General features: G+C 27.8%; 5 protein-coding genes and 2 pseudogenes across 8 annotated transcripts; 3 read left to right on the top strand and 4 right to left on the bottom strand.

Moving 5' to 3' along the window:
• Positions 1-312: 312 nt before the first annotated feature.
• On the bottom strand, positions 313-5,872 carry LOC114132492 (mitochondrial glutamate carrier 1-like). The gene is made up of 8 exons (XM_027997960.2): positions 5,598-5,872; positions 3,040-3,066; positions 2,165-2,299; positions 1,954-2,100; positions 1,752-1,888; positions 1,368-1,553; positions 1,151-1,307; positions 313-1,088 (listed from the first exon to the last, which is right to left on the bottom strand). Exons 1-8 carry the CDS (start codon positions 5,630-5,632, stop codon positions 947-949), a joined length of 966 nt encoding a protein of 321 aa, XP_027853761.1. The 5' UTR covers positions 5,633-5,872; the 3' UTR covers positions 313-946.
• Positions 5,868-10,722, top strand: LOC114132493 (uncharacterized). 4 transcript variants are annotated; one of them, XM_027997963.2, is made up of 4 exons: positions 5,868-6,006; positions 7,852-7,974; positions 8,171-8,331; positions 9,112-10,722. In XM_027997963.2, the coding sequence occupies exons 2-4, from the start codon at positions 7,943-7,945 to the stop codon at positions 9,333-9,335; spliced, it is 417 nt and encodes a 138-aa protein (XP_027853764.1). In that variant the 5' UTR covers positions 5,868-6,006; positions 7,852-7,942; the 3' UTR covers positions 9,336-10,722. The 4 variants fall into 4 exon arrangements, with proteins under 4 accessions (XP_027853764.1, XP_027853765.1, XP_027853763.1 ...); XM_027997964.2 differs by having other exon boundaries at positions 5,881-5,997; XM_027997962.2 differs by lacking the exon at positions 5,868-6,006 and adding an exon at positions 6,092-6,258.
• Positions 10,723-11,032: 310 nt separating this feature from the next.
• LOC114132494 (presequence protease, mitochondrial) lies at positions 11,033-15,702 on the bottom strand. Its single transcript, XM_027997965.2, has 2 exons — positions 15,070-15,702; positions 11,033-14,262 (listed from the first exon to the last, which is right to left on the bottom strand). Exon 2 carries the CDS (start codon positions 14,240-14,242, stop codon positions 11,234-11,236), a length of 3,009 nt encoding a protein of 1,002 aa, XP_027853766.2. The 5' UTR covers positions 14,243-14,262; positions 15,070-15,702; the 3' UTR covers positions 11,033-11,233.
• Positions 15,703-18,489: 2,787 nt separating this feature from the next.
• On the top strand, positions 18,490-20,241 carry LOC126549399 (uncharacterized). The gene is made up of 2 exons (XM_050198483.1): positions 18,490-19,456; positions 20,152-20,241. The coding sequence occupies exon 1, from the start codon at positions 18,579-18,581 to the stop codon at positions 19,437-19,439; it is 861 nt and encodes a 286-aa protein (XP_050054440.1). The 5' UTR covers positions 18,490-18,578; the 3' UTR covers positions 19,440-19,456; positions 20,152-20,241.
• On the top strand, positions 19,866-21,689 carry LOC126551738 (uncharacterized; annotated as a pseudogene).
• Positions 21,197-21,900, bottom strand: LOC126549400 (uncharacterized; annotated as a pseudogene).
• A 2,601-nt stretch (positions 21,901-24,501) lies between these two features.
• LOC114128668 (uncharacterized) lies at positions 24,502-27,919 on the bottom strand. The gene is made up of 2 exons (XM_027993239.2): positions 27,369-27,919; positions 24,502-27,301 (listed from the first exon to the last, which is right to left on the bottom strand). The coding sequence occupies exon 2, from the start codon at positions 27,211-27,213 to the stop codon at positions 26,122-26,124; it is 1,092 nt and encodes a 363-aa protein (XP_027849040.2). The 5' UTR covers positions 27,214-27,301; positions 27,369-27,919; the 3' UTR covers positions 24,502-26,121.
• Between the last annotated feature and the right edge of the window lie 14 nt (positions 27,920-27,933).

Consider the following 27,933-nt stretch of genomic DNA (forward strand, 5'->3'; position numbering starts at 1 on the left):
AAATAGAAAAATTTCAAATTTCAGATGTATATAATAATACAAGACAAGTATATAACATAGTGATATATCAGAGTGAGATATATACCAGCATTCTTCAATGTTAGCACTTATCTATAGAAAAATTCTAATAAATTAAAATCCATTTTTATTTTTTTATAATTCTTATTTTGCTTAAGAAGTACATAATTCAATAAATAAAACACATATTAATTAATTTATGTCTGTTTAGTTTTAATATTCAAATTTATAGGAATCAAGTAAAATAATATTTTTAGCATTTTAGTAAACATAACATAACAAACAAAAACAAAATTATTCAGTTAATTGTTAAATTTACTATATTTTTTAGATATTATTAATAAATAATTAAAACAATTATAATACTACATCATTAATAATAGTAAGTATGGTAAAAAATTTGGCATTAAAATATAATCACGGTTACATTGGACACGGAATGCATGACAGCACAGGTAATATTTAAATTTAAGTACATAAAGAAGATAATGTTCATAAACAATCACAGTTAATTTCAACCTTAACATTAGTAACATATATTTAAATGATTGTTTTCATCTAAGTTTACTTTTAACTATTATTTGTTATAATAGTATCATTAATGATTTTTTTTTTTTTTCATAAAAATATTATAGTACAACTAAATAAATTGTTTAAGCCAACAAAAAAAAATCAAAACAAAAAAAAAATCATAACAACCCTGAACTGTTATTGGCCTCTGAATTAAATAATTGAACGATTATAATTTAGTGAAATTTGGTAAATGGTTTGTCACCCATAAGTACTAAATTTGAAATTCGTATAAGTATATAACTATGCCTCAGAAATATGCGAAAATGCAAAAATGAGCTAACAATAATACTGTGTAAGGATAAAAGTGAACTAATTGCAGATACATTTTTATTGCTTTACACTGAATATTGCCACTTCATTTTTTCACACCCATAATTCTTTCAGCTACCCCTAAATAATAAACAGTTTGTGCGATACCAAACAGTGGTGCAATCACTATCATTCGACATGCACCTCCTCTGAAGAATGCCAAAGGACCTTCATTACGTAATGTTTTCCTAGAATATAAATAAATATTATAATATTAAATTACTTAATTTATTTATAAATATTATCTTACATAAAACAGTCAACAACTCCTTTATATTCTACTTCGGCATCAGATTTTTTAATTGCTTGCAATCTAGTTTTAATTACATCAATTGGATTTACAGCTAAAGCAGCACTTGAGCCAGCTGCACAACCTGATACAAATGAACACCAAAATACTGCATCGCCTAATAAAATAAAAACATAACTAATGTTGGAAATTAATGTAAGAAAAGTAAAATATATACCAGATCCATCTTTTTTACGTGGTCCTAAAGCATTTAATCTAGCAAACATAGGAAAGTAAATGATGGAAAATGTTACATCACGCATTCCTGTAGCTCCTACACCACGGTAAAGACCTAATAATCCTTTAGATGCAACCAATTCACGTGCCAACGATGTAGCTGATACTTTTGGGACAGTTTTTCCTTCTAAAAAAAAATAATGAAATTTTATGAACAAATATAAAAAATAATTTTTTACACTAAAAGTTGTATAATAATAACATTTAAATTTAATTTTTATCTATAAAAATACAAATTATACAAATAAATAAAATTTAAAAATACTTAATTTAATGACAAATATTAATTTTTACAAAAAATAAAATAAACAATAATTGAAAATACCTAATTTAGCTTGTGCAGCAACTCGTCCTGCATCTTGCATTTGAATTTTCAATAATTCCATAGGAGTGGTAACAACAATTTGAAAAAGTCCAGCACCTGCACCGGCCAACATTTCGCGTATTAACGTTAAAGGCTTCCTTAAAAATTAGAGTTTTTAACATATTTCTTCTGTTCTATTCAATTATCATTATGAAATACATACCCAGGCGGTGCCAACCAATGCCGAAATTGATCATTAGCTGCTAATTTAATGGCTTTTTCTGGCGTAATTAATAAAATATTAACAGCAGATCCTCGGTACATTCCAAAATATCCTTCAGCAGCATATGTCTTTCGAAATGCATCAAACCTATAAATGTATTTAAAATATAAAAATATTATAAAGGTAATTATTATTATATTTATAGTCTTACATTGATCTATACATGAAAGATCCATCGGGACCTGGCTTTTGATTTTGAAGTCTTGTCTTAACCAAATCCAGTGGGAAAACTATGGTTACTCCGATAATACCAGCTATACCTCCATTTATTATTTTTGGTAATAATCTATGAATATATACATTTGAGTATTTAATATTTATACCATTTTAAAAATAAATAAAATTGAGTAAGTAGGTAGGTATTAGATATTAAATATAAATTATGTAAATTGAATAATTAAATATTTTTATATTTAAATATACTACTTATGTAATAGTTTAAATAAATATTAAATTACCTATAGAAATTTTTATAAATATCTACCAAAATTATTTGGCTTATATAGTACACAATTTCAATATTAACTGAAGTTTTTATTCATTAATTTTAATCAAAATTAATAAATTATTACAATTATTGTATTAAAAAGAAATAAAGATAATAATAACCCTATAGAACAGTGGTTCCCAACAAGAGCGGTATCATCTCCTTGAGAACTTTTTTAATTTTGAGGGGAGAGTTTTAATTAGAGGGCACTAAAGAGGTCGATTCTACTACGAATTTGATTTTTATTGTTCATAACTTATGTATAGATAACTACATACAATTAAAAATAATTTAAGAATTTAATATAATGTACCATAAGTAATGTATAGAACTATTTAGTTTTGTTCTTTACTTAAATAACTGATTATAAAAATAAAATGATAATTATTTTTAAATTATTATTATTAGGTGGTGGTGGTATGAAATTTAGAGAACCAAAAAGGAGTGTTGATTAAGAAAAGGTGGGGAAACACTGTTATGGAGTAATGAATATTAAATTATTTATATCAAATTTAAATTACAAATAAAACAATACTCACGAAAAACGGTCAGAAGATGGAAGTTTTCTGAAAAAAATAAAATTATATTTATTTATTTGGTAATATGACAATATTTTAAGGGCCATTACAAAGTTATACAATAAAGTAGATTACATAAAAATATACAATTTTCAATTTTAATTAACAATAGTAAGGTAACAGCAATAATAACTTAAGTAATTTACAGTTTTTAATAAAAAAGGGATGTGTATTTATTTATTTAGGTGCAATTTGGAAGAGGGAATCAAATTAGCTTAGCATCTTCAACTTTAACATGACTATAGATACTAAATACAAAGTAGCCAAAGATTCAAAGTTATAATATTATCACTCGTGTAGTTTAAGCTGTTTAAAGTTATTTGATCAGTACCCCCGATTCATTGAAATTTAAACCCTATTCATTAACATCATAATTTAAGAATACATTATACACATACAGAGACTGATAGGTATAACAAAGGAAAATTATTAGGGTATTCAGACTTCTAAGTATAAATATTAAAATATACTTAGTTTTTAATAATAAATTAAGTTAAAGTTGATATAGTATTATTTTATTCACAAAAATAAATAAAATAATATGTTGCGTAAGGTTTGGTTAACTACTAATTAGTTAAATAGTAATCATTCCAAAATTCATATTTAACTATAACAATTAAAATGTTCTGATATATTTTAAAATTAATAACATTAATTGGATGACAAAACTGAATACATGAGATATATTGCTTCAATCAATTAATAATGTTAGTATTATATATATTGTAACATAGTTTATACCATTGTATATTATAATACTGTAACAAACCATGTTTTATTAAAATATAATAGAAAAATAAAGAATAGAGATTAAACCTGAAAAATACAAATTAAATTGACCTTTAATAGCAAATATACGAGAAATTTAAGTGAAATAGAAATAGACTTTACAAGTTTTAAAAACAGTCAGTTTTATACAAATAAGTGTAACAGGTGGTTAGATTTCTTTATCAAAACATTAACAATTAAACAAATATTATGTTTTCTTTTACAAATAAACAATTCATGTTGCTGTTATAATTAAATTAAACTAAAACCATTTGATTAATTAATAAGTAATGATTATAAAAATTGACTATTTCATAAAAGGTAAGTTGTATGGTTATATTTCAGAATAAGTAGGTAATAAAAAATATATTATATAATACATTTTCTGAGTAGAAATTATAGATATAAAAAAAAATACATTTCACAGATATTTCTCATCTAAACAGCTAGACAATTTTGTCACTAACTGACTTAATTAATAATCCACTTAATGCAATACATAAATTAACTTCCTTGTTAATATATAATTTAACCATCAAGAAATTTGCTTTAGATTTTTATTTTAGAAATTTATTAAGTATTATATTTTTTAACTATTTGAATAAATAGATACCTTTACAAGTAATAAAACCTATTTGTTAAAATGAATACTATAATTTGATTATATAAAGTATATTTAATGCCATTAATGATATTATTAAAGGTATCTATAACATAATATATATAATAATAGATAGACAAAAATGTTATTTTAAATTGAATGATCTATGAATAAAAAATAATAATCAAAAGAACTATTATGATAGATAAAAATTCAAAGGTCAATTTGGTAAAATTGATTCTATAAATACCAATATTGATAATTTATTATAAGTTCACAATTGAAATTATGTATAATTATATTCTTAAATAAATAAAATATATAATTTGTAAGCTATCAGCAAATTTAAAAAAAATTATGATTTTTAAATTAAAAACTATTATATGATACCTACCTTCTTTTGTACCGACCTAACCACAACATTTTATATTGATGCAAACAAAGAACATATATTTTTTTAAATGCTCTTTGCCAAATATATTGATAGATACGACATACTTGCTTGTATGGTAATTTAAAGTAGGTATTAATACTTTAATGACAGTTTACTTGTTTTGTTCATCAGAATAATCAAAAATCATCTTCAATATGTAAATGAGATAAGGTTAACTTTTATTTTACTAATATTAAAATAAAAATATTCAAGTATACCTACAAACTGAAAATAAAAGTTAATTCCTAACTAACTTACCTATATATTAATTCATATGTATATTTCTAACAAGCATTTAACCTAAAGAGGCTAACTAAACATCAGGATGCTAATAAAATACAAAAAAGATGAGCTTATTTTAATATTATAAGTAGCATTTTATTTCACTATATAGGTAAGAGCAAAGAGTATTAAGAACAAACTTTAAAATATTTAAAAAAAAAATGTAGTTCTGACTTCTGTAAGACTTTGTATATCGACCATATTTACATTATTAACGATTGAATTGTAGTGTTTGTGGTGGATCACAGGAATTAGTACGTGGATTTAATGACTGTAGATAGTCATTATATTATACCCACCCACACAACCTTTATTATTCAATGTTCACTTGGTAATAAATATCATGATGGACATAATGGGTAACCGAGTAGTTTTAAACATACAAAATAACGACGTAGTTCGGATATGTTATAAGTGCACAACAAGATTACTCACGTTACTTCCGATTGGACGGCATTAGACGACGCCATGGCTAGTCAGAACTTTAGAAGACGCCGATCAGCATTCAGCAGCACACCACAAACCGCGTATGGTTGGCCGATAAGTCGTGACTAACGACTGTCACTGCCGTACGGTTTTCGTCGTCATAGAATGCACGCTGACTGCAAAAAGCCGCGGCCAGCGACAAACTAAAGTACTAACCACAGACCGGCGACCGCCCTCGTCCGAAACTATACATGTAGTGGGTAGTGGGTACCGACTGTCGTGGTCGAGGCGTGAACAAGGAGCGGCGAGAAATGATAAAATAATCGAACACTATAATAATTTTTTATTACAACAGTTAGTTACATAATTCGTTTGTCCGTCGGCGTTGCGCTCGACAATCGATATGCTTGTATGTATAGTAAGTATACTACTCAATGATAAGGTACAAATTATAAGTATTTATAAAATAGTCATGCAAAACATTATGTTTTACGATAATGATAACATTATACTATGCAGTATGCGACACGCGACGTTCTACGACAGATCGGATAACCCATAGAAAATATATACCTGCCGCCACGAATTCTATTTTATTTTCTGCAGTAGATACTATAGATAGTGGTACCTGGTAAGGGGCCGGGTCAGGCAAGGACAGGCCATGGCGGTAGTAAGTTGAATCTAAAATGCCAATCTAAATAACAGTTGAAATTTTCAAGTATACTCCACTTAATATACTTTTTGAATAATAATAAATATTTTTTAAATCACTTGAGGATGTATCGTTATCGTTACACAATTTCGTAAGAATTTAAACTACCATAAGAATAACTTATGAGAAATCTTTATTGAATTTTCAAGTTTTTTTTTTGGTAGATACACAATTTTTTTTTTTACATTTACAAAAAAAATCCTTAGAAAAATCGATTTCGTAGAAAATTATTTTTGCGTAAAAATTCCCATTTTTCGTTACTTTTTTTTTTTTCGATTTTTTTGAAAACTACTGGAAAATTCTTACTTTTGACCCCTATAATACCCAAGAAATCACTTTGCCATCGGAAACCACTCCTGAAGATTGAAATTGAAGTACCTATTATTTTGACAAGTTATGATGTACACATCAGATACAAAAAAAAAAAATCAATACATTCATCATCACTTCGTTCAGAATCTAAAAATAATTACCTAAATACCTACGATTAAAGATAAAATTCTCATAAAACCTATACATTATTCACACTAATTATATTATTATATTTTATTTGTATTAATCGTGTAATAAATATATAATATTTATTAGGTATATTATACGAATACAAAATGTTAAAGTATACCATTATTAGATTTTTAAATTAATGAATAACTTTTGAAAAATGAAAGTAAATATTGAATGAGGTTAAACTAATAAGTTAAAGAGTATTGTACTTCAAGCATTGAGTTTCTAGTCTCTATAGTCTATGGTATGTCTTCACCCTCCTTAATGTTGAAAACGTTCTTTCTGGGGTGGATGTTGAAACAGGTAGAACACATAACATTTTTAATAACTTATTCGAATTTGTATAAATAGAGAAAATGCAGATTTGAAGAGCATCTAGGCCAGTTTTAATGACATCAGAATTTTCCAATATCTTTGTTTGCCATATTTTTAGTTCAGCCAAAATGTTGCCTTTATTTACGCGCGGCGAATAAAACTCTGCTAGATTTTTAAAGGATTCAATTTCACTTGCATTTAAGAACTGATTTTTTGAAAAAATAATCTTAAATCCTATATAAATTTATAAATTAGTAAAAATTATAATTAGAACTAAATACTAGTTAAAAAGAAAAACCTTTGAAAATTGTTTTGTGTGCAGTAAATCTTTCTTCTAATTAAACAATAAAATAATCTACGTAATATGGAATGAATATTGTAGTTCGATAATAATGTTCAACATTTATTTCTGATATTTTATTATCACCAGAATCTATATATTATATATATATAATATATGTATAAAATATTAAAATATCCATATTGTCCAGAGTTCCAGACTACTATTAGGTACACGATTATTAAGAATCTTCTTTATAATCGTGTTAGGTATAATGTTATCAAAAGGTAAATGATAAAAAATAGATTCTGATTATTTTGCTTGATAGCAGTTGATTTATTGATCACTTATTTTTTGGTTTATTGGTTTCGGGAAAAGTGCTTGATGCCCATAAAATATATTACTTCAGATATTGCTTCAAGTTAGCCTTTATTTCAGTTTTAATTTTTCAGCTGTATGCGTATATTCTATATTCTGATCTAGAAGCAGAAAATACAAGTGTCTTTTCAAATTTATCTTAACATATCTATCAAATTCACAAAGATGTGTAATCGATCTACAACTATAGATCAAATGTAAGTCTCTTTTTATTAATACCTTATTTCGGGAATGATATTTACTTGTCTAGTTTTTAAATATAATTTATCTTTATAATATTTATACGTGACCTGAACAAAAATTATTAGAGTACTTACCTATTTTTCATTCATTTATATGTTAATAATTCATAAATAATTATATATAATAATAGTTATATTTTTTACTATGTAGTGTTAAAGATCGATTCAATATAAGACTAATAGAATCCAAGTGGGTCGATAAAGTTGAAAAATTAGTTTACGCTGCTCTTCAAAAAAAACACGAAGATGGTCAAGATTTAACTACTGTTAAGTTTGAAGAATTATACAAAGAAGTTGGTGCACGTGCTCGTGGTATGCGTTCAATTATGATTTATTTTAAACTTTAGTTTCTGATCTTATTGAAAGCTGATATCCTTATTTCTTTGCATCTTATATAGTTGTAATTATAAAATAATTCTGGAAATTATTGCAATAAATTGAATAATATTCTTATATCTGATTTTATTTATTTTTTTATTCTTAACTTTTTAATAGTTTTCAGTGAGGCCCAGTATTTTTTTTATTAGGAAAATAAATACATAATAAAAATATGAAAATAATTTGTAGTTTTGATCTTTATTGAGGACTGTTTAAGCTACTCAAAAATGTACAACTCTTAACCTATACTAAAATCTGTAACTATTAGTTTATAGATATAGGTAGGTACATAATAAATTTAATATTCATATTTTCTATAGTTATCAGTAACTAATTTAATATAACTGTTCTATAGTTTTATTAATTGTAAGAGTACCTAATATTATATACCAAAAATCCTTTTATAACAAATAGAATAGATACATATAAACATATCTTAACTTAAAAAAAAAAATACATTTGTGTTAACATTAATATTATTGACCCTAAAAATTAATAGTTAAATTTCAATATACCTACATAATTTTAACAATAAAATGATTTTGATAACTAAAATATTTTTTTTTCTATCGTTGAACTTTAATTTTTGAGTGATCTAAATGTATTATACTGTCACTACATACCTACTTCTCATAATTCATTATAAATGAAAATCTAAAAAAATAACCTATTAATTATATTGTATAAACTATAAATAGTACATTTTGTTTTTAGATGCATTACCAGTTGAAATGGAAGTTGAGTTTCATGACAAAATGGAAAACTTTCTATCATCAAATATCGATGGAAGTGATAACCCTTATAATATGAATTTATCAGAATCTACTTCTTCTAGTGCAGCAGATGTTGATATTCCTTCTACTGCTTCCTCTGCTATGTTAGGTGATAATTTTGATACTACTTTAGATGTTACTAATGAAAAATTAAAACCTAAATAATAATTTGTGTATCGTATTTCAAAAATTTTGAAACTAAATAATTTAATAATTTAAACTCATTTTTGGAACATTTAAAAGTAATAATATTTTAATATATTTTATATTCGAATTGGTATCTATTTTCTTTTATTATGTAAACAAGTTAATTTTATCATTATAAGTACCTACTATATCTGAATTTTATTTCCTACATTCGTAAACTAAATAATAAGGTATTTATCATAAATTCATAAAAATGTTAAGTTACATTTTTTAAGTGTGATAATTTAGATTTAATACCCATATAGTTTTAATGCACTGTAAGTGTTACTGATTTTTATTATGTTACAATATTAATTACTAATGTATTATGTATACAAATAAATGTATTTTGAATTGAATAAAATAATTAAAATTATACCTAACCTAACCTAGCTATTATTAGTATATTCAACACATTATGTTTCCATTATATTTCTAATATAATTTATATTTAAAAAAAAATAATTACACTTCTGAAATTCTACAAAACAATGACATAGCATTAAGCACTTTTGCAGATGATACAGATTGTTGCCTCTTATACAAACCATGAAACAGCATCATTACTACTACAAAACCACTTTAATCAACTTCTAGGTTGCTTCATAAAGTGGAAAATAAAAATAAATCAAAATTGTCTCATATAACTTTTATTCTACACCCCTATGACTATCCACCAAATCTACTTCAATGATAGATATAAATACCGACTGAACAGTCAAATATGCTTGTAGCAATAAGCATGTATCTGGATTCTGAGTATAAAACTAACTTGGGAAACTCATATTAAAACAAAAAGGAAATCATTAAATCATAGATTATATTAACTCCATCCTCTATTGGTATCAAACCTTATCAATTCAAAAATAAAAAGATATTAATTAACAAACTATTCCTCATTCCTAAAGCTATTTATAGAATTTACTTTTGGGGAGCATCCAAAAATCCAATATAAAAAATCAACAAGCATTTCTATCAACATTGCTTAAAACATAAACCAATGGATATCATCCATCTCTGACCAAGCCTCTAATTTATATAAACCATTTCAAAAAAAAAAACTGAAACATCATTTACATCCCCTGATTAAAATCTAGATCTTTTAGATCTCATTCTAACCTAATAAAAAAAAACTTATAATGATCTATATACTCAAGTATATAAGAGTACAAACTCTTATTAGTACCTAATTAATGTCATTTTTATTTATTATATTTAACTGTTGAGTGGTATCATAAAATATTTTCTCTCATCATGTGTATTATTTCATGTCAAAATTCTTATATTTATCTATTATTTATTTGTATATTATATATATTATTTAATATAGATTGTAAAAAAAAATAAAAACTTATTTTTATCCTTACTTGTGAAATTTATCCTACTGTAATAATGTTTGAATATTAAAAAATTGTTTATCATACAGTTTTAATGCATCAATGAATCTCTTGAACTATAGTGGAACCTCAATTATTCGAACCTCCGTTTATGAACCTTCTTATCCAAATATGATTTCGTTAGAGATTCTTATATTCTACTTTAAACTGTCTGAAGTATTTACTATTGATACTAAGTTCAATTTTCAAAATGTAATACTTTACATAAATAAATATATTTACTAATATATTATCATTTAAAATCTAGTCATTCTTATGGAGCAACCTGTACAAATGATGTATAATAAGGTATATTCAATTTATTAAATAAAGTTATAAAATATTTTTAACTGAAAATTATTAAAATTTTATTTTGCTTGCAAACTTATACTAGTTGTAATAAATTATATTCTAAAAAAAATTAATTTTTAAAATGAATAATATTAATAAACATAGTTCATTGCTGAATTTACACATACATTTTTGTATAATAATTTGATTTTATAAGTCCTCATGGTTGGTCACGTTCCAATTAGTTCCTGAATGAATGTCATTATTTGCTGGACCAATTAGAGCTTTGGAAAAATTTGTATTTGAAAAGTACAAGTTAGCTACTTTTAAAAGATCTTCAACTTTTACATTCATGATTTGATTTCTATGTTCTTGTCTAATTTGGTGATCCATATCATTGAAAAACAATGCATTACCTTTTGACATTGGTGCAACTGGATGGTCTATTCCTTGAAATATAGCTAATTTTGCTTCATTCAATTCTTCGATTGTAATTTTTTTATTATTTACCCAATTACAAGCACCATCAAAAGCTTCAAATGTCTCAATTGGTTTTGGATCTCTATAGGAGAACATTTGAATACTTCCAGACATACTCAGAGAGGCACCAGAACCATATGCACCATTTTTTTCTCTCACTGTAGGCAATAAGTATTTCGAACTAATATACTTGCAAAGAACTTTCAATGGAGCAAAGTGTTTATGAGCGTAGTGAACACCTGGTAGAGCTTTTGCACAATAATTGACAGAAAATGGTAACACATGATGGAAACACTTAGCATTGTTATCTAGTTTATCAATTTTATTATAATCATTTGGTTGTTCCCAATTTCCAGCAATTGTGTTAAGAAAACCTTCCAGACCTTTGACTGCCATGGAGTTGTTTTCTACTATGGTTAATGAACATTTCATAGTGTTTTTGTTCAATATTATTGTACCAATTTCTTCTAGTTTTTTCAATATTGGTAATAAATCATCAATCTGGGCAATTTTTTTCATAGTACTAATGTATTGGAGTCCACCGTATGTTTCACGTTGAGCATCAATTGGATTAATACCAGCAGTTGCACACAGCATTGCATACATATGTCCACTACCTGAAATACTGTTGGCCAAACTACTTGCCTCTTCTTGTAGAAGAGTTTTAAATCTATTTTCATCTTCAAAAGTTACTTGTGTAAATATTTGTTTCCACAGATCAAACATTTCATCAACATTTTTGTCCAAACAATGAGAGTTTAGAATAACACTTTCTTTCATGTCAAATAAATTTTTAGGAGAATCTATAATTGATTGGGACACTTGTAAACCTCCAGTAGATTTTCTCACTAATTGATCAAACTGCCTAAAGTCCATAGATTTGGTACCCATTCTGGTAACAACATTACAAAATAATGGAATAAGAGTCTTTAAATCATGAGATAAATGTGATGTGTTAATTAAACTTCTAAAATAAGTTACTTGATTAGTTGGTTGTGGAAATATGAATACTGGAGTGTTATTTATGTTTTTTCTTATGAGTGGTACAGGATCAGTTGTCTTTTTTAAATCGTCGAGGCTTAAAGATGGTAAACATGTAACATCTTGTGTTGCATCTTGTTGCTTTCGAAGGTTCAAACCTTGTACATAAATGTTTTCTTTGTCTACATCAGATAAAAGAGCAAGTTTTTCTTTTAATAACTTGTCCTCATTTTCTTTTCTAAATTCTTCAAAGTTGTTTTCTGGTGACATTGTCATTACAAGTTTGTGATTATTATTCAACAAATACTTATCAACTAGTGATTGTAAATAATTAGGTTGATTAGACAGTTTTTTCTTAAATTCATCTATTTTTTCACTGACACACATTGAATCTAGTATATTACCATCATGATTCCAAACAGGCAATGTACCATATAAAAGTTGCAATCCAAAATTTGAAGTCTGATGCCTCATAGACAGTTCAACTGAATGTAAAATATTATCAATATCACGGTTATCAAAACCTTCCTTAATAGCTGATTTAATTGTATCTTCATAAATTGATTCCACTCGTTCAAAATCTGATACATTTAATCCCTGAAGTCCTACTGCAAAAAATGTATCTCTTGTTTGATCTGTAAATCCGGTTGCAGCACTAAAATCTGTTCCAATATTTGGTTCTATGAGAGTTTTATAAAACTTAGCATTAGGTCCATTTAATAATAACCTTGAAAGTATAGCTAGCTCAAACGTTTCTTGCGTATTATTTATATCACTCCAAAGGGTGCCAATACTTAAAGATGATTGTTTATCTTTAGGCACCATTGGATCTTCTCTACAAGCAATGTGTGCACGTTTAGATGTTGTCCAACGTTTTTCATTTGGAACTTTAGTTTCATCTTTAATAGATGGATCTGCTAAACAATCTTTTAAAAATGTATCATTTAAAAATTTAAGGTGATTTTCTAAATTAAAATTACCGTAAGAATAGAAACGGCTATTACTTGGATGATAATATCGGTGGTGAAAAGCAACAAGATCAGAATGAGTTAAAGATGGTATAACATTAGGATCACCACCTGAATTGATCCCGTAAGTATTACTTGGTAAAATGTTATTCAGAAAATGTTCATTATAAATTTGTTGATTATCTGAATACACACCTTTCATTTCATTGTAAACAACACCTTTTATTTCTATTGGTGAATTTTTATCGTCTACATCTTTATGTTCTAAACGCCAACCCTCTTGACGAAAATCAGATTCTCGTAACATTGGATTAAAAACAGCATCTAAATACACCGACATAAGGTTATAATAATCGGATTGATTTTCGGTACAGAACGGATAAAAGGTATAATCAGGTGCAGTCATGGCATTCATGAAATTTGCCATAGAACGATTGAGCATTTTAAAAAATGGATCACGACATGGAAATTTTTTACTACCACATAAAGTAGTATGTTCAAGTATATGCGGTAATCCATTAGACTGCTTTGGTGTTGTACGGAATGCTATACTAAAAACATTGTTACTATCATTTCTATCAATGTGCAGATAATCTGCCCCTGATTTCTGGTGTTCAAGACGCAACGCAGTGAGCTGAAAGTCAGCAACAGGCTTGACTTCTTTAACAACAAAACCTTCTATTTCTTGCCCAACTTCAACAGTAGTGTCATTTGGCGTTTTAGTTCTCAAAATGCTAAGGCCACGAATATTTGCATTATGTTTGTTAAGTACTCTTGAAAGTCTAAGCATCTTGAACCTTTAAAGAAACACTGTAAAAATAAAAATAAATATTTAAGGCTCTAATTTATTTTAATAATATTAAAAGTGTTGCATTATGTGTTTTAATGTTTATTTTCATTCTATAGTTAAAATATATTACATATAGATTTGAAATACAGATTTTAATATTGTTTAATGCTTTAATGTTTGCAAGTTTAAATTGTTCATAAGCAAAAATAATATAATTTAAAACCAGCAATATCTCAAAAAGCTTTTTGATAGTATACTAAACTGTCAAGTTTCTGAATACATAATCATATTTTTTTACTGATGGATAAGAGAGAAAAATATTGACAGACATATAAGATAAAAATTAAATTTTTATCATAAATCTAATGTGAAATTAATAAATTAAAATAACAAAGTATGCACCTCTACGAAGTTAGATGGTTTGTTCAATTATTTCTGGCATAGCTACATTTCAAAAATTAATACTCTTTAAGAGTCTCAGAATTTAGATAAGATACAAACTCTACAATGGTTTAGTCAGAAAGACCTTTACCAAAGTACTAACCTTATAACTATTATTTTTTTTTAATTTCAAATCATTTGAAAGTATCATTAGAATCAAAATATTGAGAACAAAAGCATACTACAACACAGTATTTAATACAAACCTAATATAAATCTAATTGTATGGTTATATCTTACATCACTTTAATTTTACCATGATACATAATAAAATGTGATAAAAATAAATGTATTATATTATAATAGATATTACAAAAATACTATATTGTATAACAAATTAAAATTCGGGACGTTAATAATAAATTGTCTTAATTAAACATACTCACGTTTTAAAAATTATTTTCATAAATAAATTAAATCTGCAAAAAGCTTATTTATCTGTATTAATTAATTTAAATATAAAATTACTAAGTAATTGTTAGTAAATTTTGTTATGACAAAATTGATAATCTATTAATTTTGTCATATTTGTAGTATATTATATTTAATATTTATGTACAGAATCTGTATTATAAATAGTGCACATTAACATGAGGTAAATACATGATTAACTTAAATCACAACTGCTCGGCTGACGGGGAACGAGTAAAGAATGAGGAGTGAAAACTACCGAATATTGAATAACGAAGGGCAAAGAGTAATTGAGTAATGACTAATGAGCAGACTGAGCAGAGCTGCGGTGCTGCACTGAACTACTGAAGTAGTGAAGTCTCAAATCTGTTATCTGTCGACTCTAGATTAAGCACCACCTTTCTGTCTTGAACCGTGGTTATATTGTAGGCCTCTTATCGAACGATGTGCTCCTGGTGGCAGAATAACCGTGCGACTTATGTAGGGCCACTTTATAAACGGGCGGCTATAGGAGTTTGGTCTCCTTATACATAATCTTCATGGTTTACTTCATGGCTTAATATGTTATCAATCTATCACCACTTGTGGGAGTGAGAAACCCATAGAGTTACTCTATGGAGAAACCGCCTTTTCACCTTAGATCATAATATACCATGGATGGAGCCACTGCGACTGCGTATTATTTTGAAGCCGATATTAACGACGAGTCACTGAATTAGGTGATCGATAATATGTGCATGCGTGAAGCAACTCGTCGCATAATTATCTATAGATTACTATCATCACAGAATTGAATAATAATTATCACCTATCTCGGAATTTATTATTTTATTATTATTATATAATATAATATTATAATATATTATATTATTATTATTAATTTTGTTCAATTTTTTTGTCAAAATTCAAAACTTAGTATGGTTATGTGATAACAAATCATCGATGGATAAATTTGCGATAAGTTGCGTTGCGCATACGCATATTTAACACCTAATTCAGTGACTCGTCGCTAATATCACGAATGGATCATCACAGGAAAAACACAGACTTCTATACCAACTTATAGAAACTTAGTTCTTTATAGAAATCTGTGGGAAAAAACTCCGGATCCATGACGTCATTATTAACATTATCATGGTTAGTGTTATCAATATTGTTCTTACCGCCAAATTTTAAATATAATTATATTACATTATTTTAAAAAGTATGACCTTTTAAAAAAAATAAACTGGTAGTAATCTTACTGTATTTTTACTAAATAAAAGAGTTGTTTCTAATTTTAAAACAAAATCCACCATCTATTAAAAATAAACAATTTCTATAATGATACAAAATGTAAATTTAAAAAACAAATTAGCTTAAAATTTTGCAATTTTTTTTATTCAATTAAATATATATCCTTTAGAATTGATTGCCTGAAGCTAAAGTACCACCATATTCAGGTCCTGAACCAATATTATCTGATAATGAAAGCCCTTTGTAGAGTATGCATAATTCAATAATGAGGGGATTTTATACAAAATGTATATATTGTATGCTCATACAACTTCATATTGATATATAGCTTAAAAGTAAGCGAATCAGGACACTTAGAAACTAATAATTTGAATATGAACCATGAGAGTTTACATATGGATACAGATAAAATAAACATACCATTTTATGATACATTTGTTTAAAGTTTTACAAATTTTGTCATTCAAACTATTAAGCCCATTATTAAGAAACTAATTACTGTAGTAAGCCGCCGGAGTCGTCTCACTATTTTTCTTTTCTATTTTAACTTATCTACATGTACTACAATGTCCTTCGCTTTTAAATATTTTATTAGCATACTCGTAGCGATACGCAATTAATTCTGATGGCAATTTCCAAGAATCAAAGCGTATGGGAAAACACAGTCACAAACGACTTTTATTTAACACTTTTTGACAATCAAGCCATGCACATAATTCATAGATGCGCACGCCTTGATTTAATAGCACAACAACAAGTCCAATCCAGTGTCAAGTGTCTTGGGCGCAAAACCACTTTTGCAGCTACGATGACAACATTCTATAACACACCTTTTTGTCCATTTCCTAGTCTCTATCATGTACAACCAGGGGGTACAGAGAACCATATAAATACAGGTCTCTGTCCGTCTTAAAATTTAGAATTAGTTTCACATTCGCATAGAGCTAGTCTATGTCTGAATTTCTAAGATTAACTTTTTCTCGGGCAGCTACTTAACGTGCTGTCCTCAAATTCTTATACACTTGTTTTTATTGTAACAAATTATAACTTTAATTTTAATAAACTCTTGTATTAACATTGTGTCTTTGTCTCACTTTTAAAAACCGTAATCTTTTCCCAACAACTTGATCCAACTGCAGATGTCAAGCACTCATTTATAAACGATAGTGAGAGATCACTACATTACCTAATGTAATGATAAAAGAATAACTTAATCAAGAAATGAAACATTCTAAACTTATTAAATTTTAAATATAATTATATTACATTATTTTTAAAAGTATAGAACTATAGACTTTTTTTTTCAAATTTTAGATACATGTTTGAATATTGTGTTGTTATTATTGTCTATCAAGACAGGAGATCATTAATTATTGTATTTGTTTATTAAGCACTCATTTATTATTTATCGATTTAATATTGTTGTGATTTTTAAATTTATATTGTATGCATTAATTTATTATACTCTTGTTATACAGTACACAACAATGCATATTTATTTTATATTAACAATGTTAATGTCCTATAACTCCTATATACTAGCAGCGTCCTAGGATATTCATTTTGGACAAATGATAAAAAACTCTAGTAATCTAATCTATAAAAATATAGTTCAATCACCTTAAGTTTATCAAGATTAATAACTGTGGAGTGATCACGGTTATAGAAACTACAAAATAACTATAATATTATAGTATACATAACCGTGCAATAAACCTATGTCAAACATGAAACAACAATATAACAGTAAATTGCAATTATTGAAATTTCAAATTTGCTCGTTTTTAGCAAATTTAGGTTACATAATAGACAATGAAGACTATAATATAATATATTCTAATCTTCATGTGTTAATCGATAAAAAATAAACACGAATAATTTTGGCATATTTGTTCCATAATTTTTTTTATAATAAAAAAAGCTTCTATTATTTTTTTTAAAATTAATTAATTCAACTACCTAATAATATTGAATAAATGTATATAAATTATTTCTGGCTATTAACCATAAACTCGCGTCTGATATTGAATATTTGAATTTATTTTGATACTCGTACTAAATTTGATGTACCCAAGTCTAAAAATATTTAACAATTATATTTTAATAGAATCGCAATAATAATATCATACTACATACTAAAATACTATCACGTTTTCCGAATTTGGTTGTCATGAAAACAAGTGTTAAACTAACCTCGTGTTGACTTGACAAATAAAACATAGATATTTATATTGTAATATTTTTAAAAATGCCATACACGCCCATAAATAAAATGTTACCGGTGACTGTGGACATCCGTCTACAGCACCGATATTCAGAAATTGCAACCGAACTTTCGAGATCAACACATTTTAACAAAATCGAAGTACTGCGATTACTGCAGATGCATTACATCCTAACAAAAGAAGATACAATTCCTATGGATCAGTTACTATTCATGCAATTCATGGACGCTTTTTTAGGAGTAAGAAACGTAGAAGCTGTAGAAAAAATGTTTTTAATAAGTTGCATAACAAACGAGGAGAGCCTAACTGGGTCCGAGTTTGTGAAGATTTTATCATTGGTGTTAAAAGGCAAACTACCTGATTTAATAAACTTTTGCTTTGAAGTTTACACAGAGATGACAAGGTCACCTAAATTCATTAAAAAAGAGGGCGTGTTACTGATGGCCAAAAGAAACAGCTTGAAACTGTGTAAATTAGTGAATATGGAGAAGTTCGATCAAAGTTTCGTGGATTTCGTTATGATTGAGGTGGACAAGGATCGTGATAACAGAATATCACTGGAAGACTATCGTAAGGCTGTGTGCGAAAATGTCGCTTGGTTGCAGTTTTTGGGGAGAATCCTTCCAACGTCCACCAGAAAAGAAAAATTTATGAAACTATTTACAAATCGACCATATATTAATAATATACAGACTTCAGTGTCAGCGATGAATCGAGAAAAAAAGGAGAAATCACAATCAGAAATGAAATCACAAAGCAAAAGCGCAAGTAGTTTATCGTTTTCCAGCGATTCTGCTGGTTTAGTAATTAACCATGGCGGTTATCAATCTACGAATAGAAGAAATCAAGTAGTAGCGGATGGAAATTTTTTAACACTATTTTAACTAATTACAGATGTGAGGTAAATACTATACAAATAATAGGTATACATTTTTCTAATAGGTATAGATCATTCTCTACTTTGGAAGTCAGGAAATTTTTAAAGTTTATTTACAGAAAAAATAGTACAAAAAATACTATTTTAAATAGTATAAATAGTATTTTATTTTCATAAAATTAGTTAACGTAATCTACTTCGATCTAACTTACCAAATTTTTATCTTAAATAAAATATATTATGAAGTATATATTAAACATAATGTTATATAAAAAAATAATTATCTGTAAGGATATAATGTTTTTTTTTTACCATACCTTTTTTTTGGAATTCAACTTTGATTACAGAATACAAATAATAAGTCTAATAAATTACTAGTTATAATTGTTCAGTAATAAAAATAAAGTTTGTGCTTATCATTTTATATTGATAAATGCGTGTGTGTACGTGAACAAATCTAAGACTGACAATATTCATATTAATTTATATAATTAATATGTGTTTATATAAAAAAATTAATAAACAAATAGGTACAATAGCCTACTGGAATACAGCTCAAATTGTAGGTTTCGTTCATACTATCATCACACACGCTTGTCGTAACTAAAATAATGATTTATGTTCCTTCTAAGGCCAATCTTTTTTTATTCACGTACCCCAAATATAAATTTAGAATATAAATAATCGAAAATAATAGTAATATTAATACGTTTTTTTAGGAGTAAGAAACGTAGAAGCTGTAGAAAAAATGTTTTTAATAAGTTGCATAACAAACGAGGAGAGCCTAACTGGGTCCGAGTTTGTGAAGATTTTATCATTGGTGTTAAAAGGCAAACTACCTGATTTAATAAACTTTTGCTTTGAAGTTTACACAGAGATGACAAGGTCACCTAAATTCATTAAAAAAGAGGGCGTGTTACTGATGGCCAAAGAAACAGCTTGAAACTGTGTAAATTAGTGAATATGGAGAAGTTCGATCAAAGTTTCGTGGATTTCGTTATGATTGAGGTGGACAAGGATCGTGATAACAGAATATCACTGGAAGACTATCGTAAGGCTGTGTGCGAAAATGTCGCTAGGTTGCAGTTTTTGGGGAGAATCCTTCCAACGTCCACCAGAAAAGAAAAATTTATGAAACTATTTACAAATCGACCATATATTAATAATATACAGACTTCAGTGTCAGCGATGACTCGAGCTAAAAACACAGATTTCTATAAAGAACGTTAGTAAAGTTGGTATAGAAGTCTATGGAAAAAAAGGAGAAATCACAATCAGAAATGAAATCACAAAGCAAAAGCGCTAGTAGCATATCGTTTTCGAGCGATTCTGCTGATTTAGACATTAACCATGGCGGTTATCCAACTACGAATAGAAGAAATCAAGTAGTAGCGGATGGAGATTTTTTAACACTGCTGTTAGCGCCGAAATGGCGATTCTATATTTTTATTGTTTTTATTATCGTTTATATTATCATATTTGTTCTTTTCACACATCACTGCAGCGCGGTCGACGATGGTGATCTCTTTTCTATGATGGTGACAGTTTTCGTGTGCTGACCACCCAGTGTACGTGTGATAAATTCTATTATTCAGTGGTATTGTCACATAATGTCGTTCCTTTTCTTATTATAGTGTTGGCGACACTGGCATTCTTCGTGTTTTAAATCATTAGATTATAGAAATAGTCATAGAATCGCCGTTTTTGTCGTTATGTTCGTATTCTGACTTTGCACTGTCAAGTTCTCGTCAATTCAAATGGTTATCATCTTGTCTTGTTCCTGTTAAAAAACAAATATGATAATATAAACAAAAATAAAAACAATAAAACAATAAAAATATAGAATCGCCATTTCAGCGCTAACAGCAGTGTTAAAAAATCTCCATCCGCTACTACTTCATTTCTTCTATTCGTAGTTGGATAACCACCATGGTTAATAACTAAATCAACAGAATCGCTCGAAAACGATATGCTACTAGCGCTTTTGCTTTATTGTGATTTCTCCTTTTTTTCTCGAGTCAACGCTGACACTGAAGTCTGTATATTATTAATATATGGTCGATTCTTAAATAGTTTCATAAATTTTTCTTTTCTGGTGGACGTTGGAAGGATTCTCCCCAAAAACTGCAACCAAGCGACATTTTCGCACACAGCCTTACGATAGTCTTCCAGTGATATTCTGTTATCACGATCCTTGTCCACCTCAATCATAACTAAATCCACGAAACTTTGATCGAACTTCTCAATATTCATTAGCTTACACATTTTCAAGCTGTTTCTTCTGGCCATCAGTAACATGCCCTCTTTTTTAATGAATAGCAACAATTTATTAAATCAGGTAGTTTGCCTTTTAACACCAATGATAAAATCTTCACAAACTCGGACCCAGTTAGGCTCTCCTCGTTTGTTATGCAACTTATTAAAAACATTTTTTCTACAGCTTCTACGTTTCTTACTCCTAAAAAAACGTATTAATATTACTATTATTTTCGATTACTTATATTCTAAATTTATATTTGGGGTACGTGAATGAAAAAAGATTGGCCTTAGAAGGAACATAAATCATTATTTTAGTTACGACAAGCGTGTGTGATGATAGTATGAACGAAACGTACAATTTGAGCTTTATTCCAGTAGGCAATTGTACCTATTTGTTTATTAATTTTTTATATAAACACATATTAATTATATAAATTAATATGAATATTGTCAGTCTTAGATTTGTTCACGTACACATACGCATTTATCAATATAAAATGATAAGCACAAACTTTATTTTTATTACTGAACAATTATAACTAGTAATTTATTAGACTTATTATTTGTATTCTGTAATCAAAGTTGAATTCCAAAAAAAGTATGGTAAAAAAAAAACATTATATCCTTACAGATAATTATTTTTTTATATAACATTATGTTTAATATATACTTCATAATATATTTTATTTAAGATAAAAATTTGGTAAGTTAGATCGAAGTAGATTACGTTAACTAATTTTATGAAAATAAAATACTATTTATACTATTTAAAATAGTATTTTTTTGTACTATTTTTTCTGTAAATAGACTTTAAAAATTTCCTGACTTCCAAACTAGAGAATGATCTATACCTATTAGAAAAAATGTATACCTATTATTTGTATAATATTTACCTTACATCTGTAATTAGTTAAAATAGTGTATGTTTGAGCCCGAGCCAGTTCTCGGGCCTGTGACGACAACTGTCTTGTCACCTCGCCCGCTCCTGACGCCGAGACGCGCTTGCGCGAGCTTTTGGCGACCGGCGTCGCTGACCACCGGTTGTCCGCGCCCCGTCCGTCGCTGTCTTTTACCAGCGGTCGGACCGTTCGTCCCGTACCGGCTCATGCCAATTTTTTGTGAACCCGTTTTTTGCTCGTGTACGCCGAACGAGTGTGTCAGTGACCTCGTGGTCGTTCACTTTTTATATATTATATACCGTGAAGTGTAGTAACATTTCGTAAGTCCCAAGATAGTTGGGGCTTGACGTGTTAGCTACACTTCGGTGTTATTCCGTGGACTTAAAGTTTCGTCGATTCAGACATCAAGAGCTGTCGCCTTACCAGCCCGGACTCATCCAGCAGGTCTGTTATAGTGTTATAATTATACTCTTATTATTATATATATTATATTATTGTTGTATACGCTAGACGCTCGGCATAGCCGATTATTTTATAGTAATTTATATTTATATTTGTCACGTTATATCGTTTGTTATTATATTTCATTTATCATAATTAGGGCTAGGATTTATATGCAATAAAAAATTGTAAAATATGCATTTTATTTACCAAAATATGCAAAAATATGCAAAAACAAATTTTTATTATTTCTAGAGTATTATTATTTATCATAATTCAAAATTTTATTATTATTACATTAAAATATTAAATATTAGTTTGTATTATATCATTATTACATGCTACTATAATGTGTTGTTTCAATAATTTTCAAATACAAACATCCAGCGATTTGAACGTAAAATAGATTTATACTGACTAAAACTCCTTTCCACATCACACGAGGTTATTTGTGCATATTTTAAATAATGCGATTTATCCTGGAGTTAATCAATATCGATTTCTTAGATAGATAATATTTATACTTTATATTTACAATAATTCGACGGATAAACCAAAAATTATCGATTTTATGAAAAAAAACACCATTTAAAATTAACAATAAATTATAAAAATTTGAAAATTTAAGTTAAAAAAAGTCAAAATTCCAAAAATCTATAAATATGCAATTATATGCATTGTGTTCAAAATATGCAAAAATATGCAAAAATAAATTGGTTCTATTTAAACGAGAATAAGCCAAATCGTGGACAAATCTGACAACCATTAAATTTGGACTTAAGGAAAAAAACATGCAAATGCATATAAATCCTAGCCCTAATCATAATTATTATTGTAATATATTGGCTATCTTCCCTTTCCCATCGGCCATCACTCCGCGAGTCGTTGCCGCCAACCGCAGTATTCGTAGGAGCGGCATCGGCGCAAACAGTGTATAAAACTTATAAATTTAAAAATAGGATTGAAAATAATTATTTTATGTTATCAAAGTATTTAACAGAGTAATAAATTACTTTAATAAATTCCTTGTTTATTGTTTATTGGTTCACTGTTCGACTAGCCATTCACGCTTGACGTTCCTTTCAATTTTATAATTTATTTATTTCTGCATTACTTTTTATATAATAAGTTTTTTTTTTTAATTATGGGCCGGTCAAAACTTTTGCCCCCCCCCCTTTCAAAACCTGAAATGGCGCCACTGAGTAAAACTAAACGTTGCTTCGGACTTAAACCTCGAATTTGAATTCGTTCGTCACTGATCGGAAAAGTGACGTATCCCACTTTTGAATTGAAAGCTATGAATTAGGGGTTAATAAACAACAATGGCTTTAATAAATACACTAGCACTTTTATTTTTTAATAAGTAAAAGTGTAAAACACAAAGATTAACGATGGTAGGAAAAAAAGCCACGGAAAAAATAATCCAAAGAAAAAAAAGTTATAGGACAAAAAAGTCAAATTACAATAATTAAATATAAAACAGTGAAAATTAAAGTATTAAATTAGGTATTATTTAAAATTTTTTTACACATAATTGATCATATTGTATACATATATATATATATATATAAAATTATTAATACACAGGTTATATATGTTAATATTTATTATACAACAGAAAATAATTTACGGGAAAAGGTGTGATGCCCTTTTTGGCAAAAAACAAAATATGATAACTTTATTTTCATCATTCATTAATAAATAGTTTTACCACAGAAATAGAACAAAATTATTTAAAATATTTTTATATTTAAATATAAATGTATATAAATTATGTTTAGGATTTTGTGCCAGTAGTTTTTAACCCAAAGGATGGAGTATTGGTTTTAGAATATTTGTTGAAAAAAAATAAAATATCAAAGGGTTTTCAAATTTTTGATGATACTGCATTGGTAACTGATAAATTTATAGAATTTCAATCTGAACGTATAATCAATACATTATGTTAGTCAGTGGTGACACTGGAGAGTGCCGACAAACGTCTCGAGTCTCGACCGTACTCGTCCTGTTTTACGAGAGTACGGGACCCTAGGTGCGCGACGCATGCCACTGACGTACGACGCCGATATTCCGTTATCCTTATGTTAATCTGGGGAACGGAAAAAAAGTCCCGATAAAAAAGTCTCCGGAAAAAAGGCTCAAAGAAAAAAAGTCTCTGGGGAAAAAAGTTATATTTTTTAAAAAAAAAAACATGTCGTTGAATCGTAGTCAATAATATTATTAAAACATAACATATAAATTATAAAACAACCTATAGGTATATAAATTATTATAGCTGTTTTTATTCATTTATAGCTTGATTTAAATCTATATTTATATCAGTTTCACAGTTTAGTAAAAGGAGACTTTCTAGTCTTGATTGGGTCATTGTAGATCTTAACCGAGACTTAATAATCTTAACTTTGGAAAATGAGCGTTCTGCAGCAACAGATGATACAGGAATGATATATAATGCTTTATAAGCCAAGTATAAATTTGGAAAAGCTGAAGGTTAGGTTAGGTATACAACACTAACACCTTAAAATAGTTGGATATTAATGCATCGTCACTCGTCAGCAATGGTGGGCATTAACTTATTAAAAAGTTAGAATTTAAAAAGTCCACGGACAAAAAGTCCAGTATGAAAAAAGTTGGACAAAAAGTCAGGATTCATTTGTTGATTGCCGGACAAAAAGTCCGAGTACATTTTTACTGTCAGACAAAAAGTCCGAAAATACAAAATAACAAAAATATTAAAATTATTTTTTATATTTTATTATTTCTACGATTACCGACACAGAAAAAATCCAGAAACCCAGAAAAAATTATTTAAATATTATATTTAATATTATATACATTACATTTGCCTATACAATAATAATAATAATTTGATACCTATACAATACGTTTCCCTAAGAAATGATTGTCGATGTCATTACAATAATAATATTTAAAAAAAAAGTTATACGTTTTAAAAAATCTAGTCTACATTTATAATAACAATAATAATTTATTCTACATTTTGTTTTCTTAAGCAATGACCAATTCTATTTAAGAATTCTGGTATTGTTAACTCGTTATTAACAAACATCGTACATAAATATTGTAATTTTACATTTTTTTCTGATCCATGTTTTTTTTTCTTGGGGGTTTCATATCATGTAATGCTATTTTAGCTTTATCTACCCCTACTTCCTCACGAAATTTATTAATCAACTTCCAAATTGTTGGATGACTATGCCCGATTAAATGTGCAAATCTATTGTTCCAGCTTTCACAAACATTATTTGTACGGCGTCTGGAGCGCATTGTAGCCTCGTGTACGTTCCATGTTTCAGGGGGGTACAATGGCTTAATCCGTCTGAATTTTAAAACCCCGACTTTCCTACATGTTCCAGTAACATATGTGTTATCAAAATAATCAAGTATATCCGTATTATCGGGTGCACAAATTGATTTTAAGTATTTCATGCCTTCAATCACTTTTTGCACCGGCAAAAAAGCTAAGCCATCGATCATACTACAATAATGGCTAAACACGTTGTCATGATTGTATTTATTTTGTAATCCTAACTCTTGTAATTTTCTATGAGTACTTTGGCACAAATGGTAAAAACAACCTTGTATTATCAAATGTTCCCTAAAAACTGTTTTTGCTGCTTGAATAACAGCTTGTTCGAAGTCCATGTTCATTATCTTAGGATCGGGATAAACATTATTTTCGGAACATTTATTGAATATTGCAGTGAACATTTCTTCATACGTACTGCGAGTTTTATTTTGAAGTAAACAAAATATTGGGGTAATAAATTTGTCATACTTTTTAACTCTAATAACGTATAATTGCATAAAAAATTCGGGACATAATTTAAAGTTACCATCGCAGAACCAAGTATCTGCCTCTGATAAATGAACTAAACCTTCATCCAATGAAAAAATTATTATTCGCTCATTCGATTCCGGACCATTATCAAAAAGCAAAAATCGTTCGTCTTTGTACATTGCCCATTCATTATTAATTGTAAGGTCTGATAAACATGATGGTTTTTTAGGATTACCTTTATTTTTTTTGCGCCGCAACATTCTTTTGGTTGTTTCTTCATTTGCGAAAGATGTTAAAGCCTGCTCTGGCACCTGATTTATTACTTCAGCGAAAATTTGTGAAGGAGTTGAGGTTGAAAATGTTGAAACACGTTTTAACATTTCAGCCTTGGCTTTTTCGACTGTTTCTAAATTCGCATCACCAGCATGCGAATGTTCAACCCAACCTCAATTGTTGGATTTTTATAATCTAATTAAATGTTTAAACGTGTTTTATTAAAAATATAAAATATAATTTTTTTAATTTTTAAGCTTACTTTTGGAAGTTACTAAAATGCCCGGACATTTTTTTGAAATTTTATTGGAACATTTCCACCGAAGACTTGAAACTAGATTATGATGAACCGTATATGCATATCCGTCAAATATAATTTTTTTATTTTCTTTTACTACAAAAACTTCCATTTCAACCTCCATCTCAACTAAATAGCGTCTCGGGATACACTGACTAAGTGACAAATTCAATTTATAATTCAAGCCCGCAGCTGCATTCCTCATGAAATCGATTATATCGATGAGATCGTGGTAATAGCATTGATTATCGTTATTACTTATTGTAGTATGTAGATATAATCTTAAATCTTATGGTAGATAAACTGTAGACATACTGCCGCGATAAACATAAGATAGATATAGCCATATTCGTATCTACCTACCTATGAAACTATTTTTTTTTTGTTTTCATATATGAATTTCTTTCAGTGTACAGTGGATTTCCGTTATATTTTAGGTATAAGAAATAATAAGAAGTAATAAAATATAAAAAAAAAATACAATAATATAATAAAAGTAGGTACAACAATTACATTTTTAAAATAAATA

Source organism: Aphis gossypii, chromosome 1 (genome assembly GCF_020184175.1).
Source record: "Aphis gossypii isolate Hap1 chromosome 1, ASM2018417v2, whole genome shotgun sequence".
Taxonomy (NCBI): domain Eukaryota; kingdom Metazoa; phylum Arthropoda; class Insecta; order Hemiptera; family Aphididae; genus Aphis; species Aphis gossypii.